Source organism: Euleptes europaea, chromosome 5 (genome assembly GCF_029931775.1).
Source record: "Euleptes europaea isolate rEulEur1 chromosome 5, rEulEur1.hap1, whole genome shotgun sequence".
NCBI classification, from domain to species: Eukaryota; Metazoa; Chordata; class Lepidosauria; order Squamata; family Sphaerodactylidae; genus Euleptes; species Euleptes europaea.
In genome coordinates, this window is record NC_079316.1 from 67,286,679 (window position 1) to 67,295,818 (window position 9,140).

Sequence of the window (9,140 nt, forward strand, 5' to 3'; positions counted from 1 at the left end):
ACAACATTGCAGCTCCCAGCAAATGTGTCAAACTATTTATTTAAATGAGTACAGTTCTTAAAACAATGCAACAAAGATGGTTTCAGAATTTCCCTCATACATGATTGGCCATCGTCCTTTAATTTCCCTTAGTGACTCGAGACTGTGTCATCCAATCCATAGATACCAGATGGTGCAATATGATTGTTTCCCTCTTGTCCAGTACACAGTGTAGAATGTGTATGTAACTATGCAGGCATGCATGATGTAGGGGTATAAAATGTTAAAACGATTCTCAAGTTTGCTATATAGGTAAGTTTTGGAGTAAATTCTTAGAAATCTGTTCTGCCAAAAGCCAGAATTATTCATGGAATGAAATGTGTGCTGTGAGGCAGATAATTGCAGTCACATTTTCTGTATGGTGGAAATAGAGTGTTCCCAAGGGGATTATTGCTGTGTCCATTACAGCTGCATATACTTGCCTTTGAAGTTTAAGGAGATAGAACTAGGGGAGACGACATTCTAGATGTCATTTGGAAGCCAGGGACTGTATTCACAACTTTTTTTTCCCCTTCTGGTGACCTTAATGTTTACCTGAAAGGACCACGTCTTCCATGGGGAAAGTAAATCACTTGGTACAGCCACAGGCTGTTGTTCAGCCATTGTCTTTTATGTTCAGAGGAGACAGGCAATTGTGCTGAATTACCTGTGGTGGCTTTGTGATAAGAGCCTTAACTGCCCAGCTGGGTAACAATGAGGGCCATCAGTATAGTGTATGGGAACTCAGATTCTGTTGGTGAAAGTCAAGGAGGGCAGCCTCCCTAAAAAGCCATAGATAAGTATTGACCCCATTGATACTGTGAGTTGCCTCAGCCTTGGTGGAAAAATAAGTATTCATCGTTTTAGCATGGCTATCTCTGAGGACAAATGCATTTTTGCCATTACAAATTCCAAGCATGTATATAATTATTTTTAACAAGGCTTTTCCTCCTCATTTCTGAAAAGAGTGCAATTTATTTTACCAACAAGGTAAGCAGAAATAATTATCGTGAATAAAAGGCCACTGACTGTCAACACTGAATCTGGGACAACTTTTTCTTTGTACTTTTTAAACTGAAAAAAGAATGAAAATGAAATAAGTTTGGGACAGTTCCAAGAAGCACAAAGTCATAAGCCCTTCTGCTTCAGAGAGAAAAACACTTTTATAATTTATCGGCTGTTTTGACATATAATTCACAAGGAGGTGGCTGAATATCTGACACATTAGTAAGGCCCTGATTACTTGGGGCTGAAGGAAGTGCCTCTGTGCATCTGCGAAGTACATCCTTATCACTAGGGTTGCCAACTTCCAGGTAATAGCAGAAGATCTCCTGCTATTACAACTGATGTCCATCCAATAGAGATCAGTTCCCCTGGAGAAAATAGCCGCTTTGGCAATTGGACTTTATGGTATTGTAGTCCCTCCCCTCCCCACACCACACCCTCCTCAGGCTCCACCCCAAAAACCTCCCACCGGTGGTGAAGAGGGACCTGGCAACCCTACTTATCAGTATGTCACGTCAGTGAACCATCTCTGAAAGGTAAAGTTTTAAAATCACACATTTATTTCACTTTTCCTCCCAAGAACTCAATGAAGCATAAGGAAATCTACCATCCTCAATTTGATCCTCAGAACATCCCTATGAAGTAGGTGAGGCTGAAAGATAGTGACTGCCACAAGGCCAGTCATCTGCCCAGCCACCCTTGCTCCCTATTTGGGTAACCATCCTACAAGCAGGCAAGTGAGTCCCAGCCCTACTCACATGACATGGGGGAAGCTGTTTTTGCTGAGGAAAACCCCCTCTTCCCACTTTGGATTCCTCGGAGCTCCCCAACTCTCTCAAGAGCTTTGAGGGGCCTTTTCCTCCAATTGCTGCCACCCCCTTCCATTCTGATGCCAGGAAGAGCATCAAAGAGGACTGCCATGTTATGCGTTGCTCACCACAAAATGGCTGCCATTGAGCTAATCGCAGAAAGTCACCTTAAGCATGTCTTTGGAGAGGCAGCAGGTAAATTTTGTAAATAAATGTTAGGGTTTCCCAAGCCAGATGGGTTTCTATGATGGAGCCTGGTGTTTCAGAAAGGATACTCTCTGCAGATGTCAAGGTGATTCCTTAGGGTTGCCACCTCTGGGTTGGAAAATATCTGGAGATTTCTGGGGAGGAGCCTGAGGAGAGTGTGGTGTGGGGAGGGACTACAATGCCATAGAGTCCAATTGCCAAAGCAACCATTTTCTCCAGGGGAACTGATCTCTATTGGCTGGAGATCAGTTGTAATAGATCTCCAGCTAGTACCTGGAGGTTGGCAGCCCTATGATTCCTCCTGGGGTCTTCTGAAGAACTTTGTGTTGCAGTGAGTTGAAGGAAAGCCAGGATTGTCTCTGCTTTGGGGAAGAATGATTCTTCTTCCAATTCTGGGCAAGTACTAATCTTGCTGATGTTACACCACTGAGCACAAATCCATGGACTTCTTTAGGAAGAAAATCCATGCAATTCAACAGGAAAACCTTATGGGATAATGGTAACTTTCCTTATACCTTGAGAGATCACTGTAGCAACCATATTACAGTATTCTACTGCTCTGCTGCATGTATAAAATTTGCCTTGACAGCAACACATATCCAACAATTCTCTTTAGCCCTTTGATACATTTTTGCCAATTTAAGGGGTGACTGGTGCCACTGGTATAGCATCTTAAGTACATTTAAACCACTTCTTAACATGGCCTGCCCAAACCTCTGGGTTTACTAGGGCTTTCAGATCTTTCATCCAGAGCTCTTTACATTTTTTTTCCAATTTGCTATCAACATCCAATAGATCTTAGAGGATATATTTATTTCGCTGGCTAATGCTGATTTTTCAAAACCTGTCAGTTGGGCTCTTATTTCCTCTTTAATGAGAAGCATTTGTAGGCAACTTTTAATCTGTAGATGCTGTAACCAAGGAATCTGCCCATTGCTTAAAGCTGTCTGCAAAGGTGATTATTGTTTGCCCATTTGGTACTCAAGGCTTATAATCAGACACCCCCAGATCTTCCCCAAGATTGAAATTCCCTTCCTTTGCAGCCTGACTAAAGACTTTTGATCTTATAACAGATGCCAACAGTGCTATTCCAGGAGCTAATTTGGATCTAACCTTTGTCCAGGCATTTTCTAGGGCATTAATTACAAAACTGTCCTTTACATAGTAGTGATTCCCCCTTTTATTCAAAAATCCAGACTCTCAATGGTATTGACACAAAGGATTGCTCAACTAAGGTTAATGTTGTGTCTTTATCTTCCTTTCTCCATTTAGTTATCCAGCCTGCTATAGCTGAATAGTAATACTTTTGTATACTGGGGATTCCTAGACCCCTTTTATCATCTTACCCTGAGCATCCTGAAGGTTAATCCTGGGTCTCTTGTTGTAACTCAAAATAAAATTAGATAAATATTTTTGCATGTTTTTAAGCTCTTGCTCCTGCATTAGTACTGGAACGTTCCAAAACAGGAAGGTCAATCTAGGTAATATTGATATTTTAATTAAATTGATTTCACCTAACAGTGATAACTTGAAATGCGACCAGGAGGCTAGTTGGTTTTTAATTTCCTTCGAGACTCCCTTGAAATTCAAGCGACACAGATCTTTGCGGTTTTTTAAACTGGAACGCATTAAGGATGGGATTATGTTTAGAGGATCCCAGTGCAGGGATTTGGCACTGATCACTTCCTGGTCTCTTCTAGAACAATAAGTATAATATTGTACAAAACTGAGGATGTGACGTTGCAATTACCTGAAGTAAGCAGTTGCTTTCACCCCACCAGGAATGTCAATTCTATCTATTACATTTAGAGTTAGGGCGGCCAAGAGGGGGACCTGAGGAAGCAACATTTGGGGATCCGAAGTCAGCTGGAGGGCCCCTGAATCACCCTGTATTCATGGAATGCATTTTTTTAAAAAATGAATGCAGTTTTGACTGCAGCCACTAGGGGCACAGAGAAGGCAGAGCACAGTCAAGACCTCAGCCTTTCTGCAAAATTCACCACGAGGCTGAGGGTAACCCTTGCTTTTCAGATCCTGCTAAACACCATCAGCCAAGCCAGCAGTGGAGCAAGGCAAGACCAGCAGGACAAGCTGCAGTCAGTGCTAGACTGCAGCCTCCTAGCAAGATCATTACCTACAGCAGTCAAGCCCCAGCAGCTAGGTCACAATTGTACCTTGGAAATGCCTTCTGGCTAGGTTTGCCAACCTCCAGGTAGTAGTCAAAATTCGGCTGCAAGTGCTACTCGGGAGTTTAGAATTCAAGGTGCAAGCACCAGCAAAAGTAAACCTAAAATAAGGTAACGACAATACAAAATTGCTCTTAAAATGTATATTAAAGGTAATTACTAGCAGGCACAACCTTGGCTGAGCAAACAGGAAATTTACAAAAGGTTCAAAGTGAATTCAATATAACAGCATACAAGCTTGACACAAAGATAAATATAGGCAAAAGTGCTCAATGCATATCATAATTTCAAGTCCATTAGACGTCTTCCTTTGCCGTCCATGTATACAAGAAAGGCACACTCCTTCATATATTGAATGAACTTAGCACGGAAGGACTAAGAGCTTGAAAAAGTTTTATATGAAATGGAATTATACCGGATTTCCATTGCACCACGTCTTGTCTCCGTTGCTTGAATTTTATATGCATGGACTTGAAATTATGATATGCATTGAGCGCTTTTGCCTATATTTATCTTTGTGTAAAACTTGTATGCTGTTATATTGAATTCACTTTGAACCTTTTGTAAATTTCCTGTTTGCTCAACCAAGGTTGTGCCTGCTAGTAATTACCTTTAATATACATTTTAAGAGCAATTTTGTATTGTAGTTACCATATTTTAGGTTTACTTTTTCTGGTGCTTGCGCCTTGAATTCTAACCTCCAGGTAGTAGCTGGAGATCTCCTGCTATTACAACTGATATCCAGCTGACAGAGATCAGTTCACCTGGAGAACATGGCCGCTTTGGCAATTGGACTCCCCAAACCCCGCCCTCTTCAGGCTCCGCCCCAAAAATTTCCCACCGGTGGCGAAGAGGGACCTGGCAACCCTATACAGAGGGCTTTCAGCAGTCATGGAGCTGGGAACCAGTGACTCTTCTCCTGGTCAGGAGGCTGCAGCAGGGAGGGGGAGGGGGAGGGGGAGGGGGAGGGGGAGGGGGAGGGGGAGGGGGAGGGGGAGGGGGAGAAAAACATCCTTCTCAAGAAGTTTGGAGGCTGGGCTGCAGCTGCTAGATTTTCCATATGCATAAAAAACCTTGCATTGCAGCCCTGCTTGAAAGGGTAGAGTGCTCATGTGGAAAGTAGAGAGAGCCCAGAGTGTAGAGACAACAATGGAGGGGAGATCTATATTCTTCCAAGGTTTATTTCCCCATTGAGCTGATTTATCTGAGAATGTTGCTTTATTCTCATGGTTGTGTTGGAGTGATATGCCCTATCTTTAGTATGTTTTATGGTTTTGAGAGCCAGTGTGGCATAGTTGTTAGGAGCAGTGGACTGTAATCTGGAGAACAGGGTTTGATTCCCCACTCCTCCATATGAGCGGTGGACTCTAATCTGGTGAACCGGGTTGGTTTCCCCACTCCTACACATGAAGCCAGCTGGGTGACCTTGGGCTAGTCACAGTTCTCTTCCAGCTCTCTCAGCCTCACCTGCCTCACAAGGTGTCTGTTGTGGGGAGAGGAAAGGAAAGAGATTGTAAACTGGCTTGATTCTCCTTAAAAGGTTGAGAAAATTGGCATCTAAAAACCAACTGTTCTTTTAAATTTTATTATTGAAAGTTGGTGGAGAGTGTGGGATATAAATATTTTAACCAAAGATAAATGAAATCTTTCTCAGACTTCTGCCTCAGACGCCACTTCCCATCCCAGGTTCCTACTACACTCTCTTCCTCCCCTCTATCCTATCACCACCATCTCTGTCTCTCCCTTCTTTTCCATATACATGTGCAGCCTAGCAATCTTTCTCTTGCTGCTCCTCCTCCCTTTCCCTACCCATGCACTATTTGTGGCAAATGTCCATAAGGGCAGTAAAGTGGATGATACACTGGTTGTGTTGTGAGGATCATCTTCTCCTTGCTGGAAATCACTCAAGTGGGACATTTAAATCCCCCCAAGCATTCTGGGGGTGGCTGCTTCACATTCAAACGTGGCTGTCATTCACAGCCCAAGATGCACACAGATCTGTTGAGTACAAGAGGATTTGCAGTGTTTGGTTGTGTTAAACATGTTTGATCTCCTTTGGAATGCTTTATTTTCAAGGGGAAAGAAGAGTCCCCTGATAGGGCATGGGGGAGTCATTCTGAATGCTGAATAGTTGGAATGCAAAGTGTTGTCATAGAGAGACAGGAAGATGTTAATTGTTTAATGACAGCACAATGCTTGATTTTCTATAGAAACTTTTAAAAGGTTGAAGGAAGAGACTATAAACATACTGTGACGTATTTAATTGATTTTCTTCTGAATTCCTGAAGGAAAGCAGCCATGCAGTAAAAACATATTGTACTAATGTCTTGATTTTATTGTGATAAATATCATGTGTATAAGGCCTTTTTCCGCAGTCTGATAGCTCTTAATTGAATGCAAAAGTACACAGAAAGGATTTTAATAAAGGTGGAACAAACAGGCATTGTGCATGGATAGCTGTCATTTACTAATGACAATTAAATACCATTATTTGAGGCCTATATAATACCTAGGGATGACAGCCCCCTGGTGGGACCTGGGGATCCCACAGAATTACATCTATCTCCAGACTACAGAGATAAGTTCACCTGGAGAAAATGGATGCTTTGGAGGGTGGACTCTATGGCATTGCACCCCATTGAGGTCCCTGTCCTCCCCAGGCTCCACCTCCAAATCTCCAGGAGTTTCCCAACCTGGATCTGGTAACCCTACCCCTCCTCGTCCCCCCTCCAGGGGCAGGGGGGACTTGGTGACCCTAATAATGCCCATTATTTGGTATAAGGATCCATTTGATTGTGAAGTCTTGAAATATTGGTGTTCACCTTTAAAGGCATGATGGCCAATTAAAAATGTTTATAGATCTTATATCAGTCTTTAAAAGCAAAAGCTTTAAGAACTTACAAACATAAAAAAGAGGCTTGCAAGATCAGATCCAATGTCTGTCTTGATCATCATCCCACGGAGATCAGGCAGAGGCTCTTCAGAAAACCACAAGCAGTATAGAAGCATGTGGCTTGCTGCAGCTGAAATTCAGAGATGTACTGTTTCATTTAAAACAGCAGAAACCCATCCACGATCTTCTTTCGTATCTCACGTGAAAAGGGAGTTTATATGCTAGTCTGTGATAGGTGGACTTTCGTTTGTGTTCATATGTTTACATTTTTCAAATGGTCACTGAAGTTCTTGGTGATAAGCTGAATTTTTAGAATGTTTAGATCAGCACTGAATTAGCACTCCAGTGGGACTTCATAAGGTCGTCTCCAATGAGTTGCTTATTATGAAAATTCTCCAACCATGAATATCTGATACATGATAGTCTGTTGTCCCTTCTGAATTGAAATCCTAGAGATGTTTTCCACATTTATATTTTTATACGTGGATATAACTTTTTTTTTTTTTTAGGGAAAATGGGTACATGTATTTTATGAAGCACCTGTTTTGCTACATGTATGTGTCATCTTGTTCAGTGCATGCCATAAGCTAAAGTTGCAGAGCTGTCCCCTACACATCTGTATAGAAGTAGACCATAAGTGATGGTAATACAGGCTACATGTGCTGGGTTGCCATCAGATTCTTACAGGACATATCAAATCTACTTGTGTAAGAATATGGCACCAATCTGCAGTTTGTCTCAGAACAGCAGAATACCCCAAAACTGCTCAGTGGAAGGTTCCATGCCAGATACAGAAAGCGTTTATGTGCTCACAGACATACACACATGTCACACATACACTTATGTCCAATAAGGTGTGGGTTAACACAAAGTGAAGTCCTTCTGCAAGTTATTTTTTCTTATTGATTTATTTCAAATAATAGAGAGAAATCCAAACCAAAGGTGGATATAAATCACACATCTAACTTTGCCGCTCACTCTATCCCATACTCTGTAAACCAGAGTTGATTGTACATAGTTTGCAATCATTGAACTTAAGTATGGTTTTAACAGCATAATTTTTATCATGTTATCTTTCTCCCCAACTTAGATGCTTTTGTTGGCGGGGTCATTGGCCTCATATTTGCTTACATTTGCTACAGACAACACTACCCTCCTCTGAGTAGCCTGGCTTGTCACAAGCCCTATGCCAGCCTTCTGGTTCAGACATCACTGAAGAAAGAAGAAACATCTGCAGTGGATAATGCTACCAGCCTGCCTCTAGAAGGGATCACGGAAGGTCCAGTATGACTAATACACCTGCAGGATGGACTTTTAGCTCTTTCATACATTCCGCCGATCCAAACTGGTCTCTCTGCATAATAGTATCTCTCAGCAGCTGTAAGTCTGCCATAACCTCTTCCCTTTATGACTCCATTTCTTTGCACTTGCATACTTTCTAACTTGGGTTTCACTTGTTTTTTTTTCCCTTCCTTTTGTTATGCTCTGTTCCCTACAAAATAAAAGAGTTGTTCACAGAAAGAATGTTGTTCACAGAAAGTATGTTTCTGATAGAAGGAAACATTTCAAGGGGACAAACACTGAGACGAGACCTGTGAGATGCTGTTTATTATTATTAATCAACGTTTATCTAGCACTTTTTATGTGAAGAATCCTTTACAATCCATAGCTTATTCACATTTGCTCCAGCCATGTGCAGTAGGTCATTGTTATTCCCATTTTATAGATGTGGGGCTGACAGAATGGAAGAGAATGGCTTATCCAAGGACACCCACTGAAACTGTGGCTGATCTGGAATGTGGGCCAGTTTCAGGACCGACCTTTCATCCAGTGGACCGTATCAGCTGCCAATGAGGTCCATGCCTTCTGCTGAGAAGTTCTGGGTGATCTGAACTGACATCGATGTCACACCTACTTTCCCGAGACGTGTACAGCAGATGGCAAAATTGGGCCCTTGGATATATTTCTTTGTATCTCATATCTTTGTATACAAGTGCAGCAATCTTCTGTTGCCGGTTGTCT

At 42.0% G+C, this 9,140-nt stretch overlaps 1 protein-coding gene across 4 annotated transcripts in view; it reads left to right on the top strand.

Moving 5' to 3' along the window:
* PLPP4 (phospholipid phosphatase 4) overlaps nt 1–8,929 on the top strand; it is an 87,865-nt gene extending 78,936 nt beyond the window's left edge. For 3 of the 4 annotated variants that reach the window (XM_056849903.1, XM_056849902.1, XM_056849904.1), the window contains one exon: nt 8,209–8,559. In XM_056849903.1, coding sequence (XP_056705881.1) covers nt 8,209–8,408 — 200 coding nt within the window. In that variant the 3' untranslated portion in view covers nt 8,409–8,559. Of the gene's footprint in view, nt 1–8,208; nt 8,560–8,844 lie in introns of those variants that run through there. The other variant, XM_056849901.1, reaches the window with a different exon arrangement.
* The last annotated feature ends 211 nt before the right edge of the window (nt 8,930–9,140 follow it).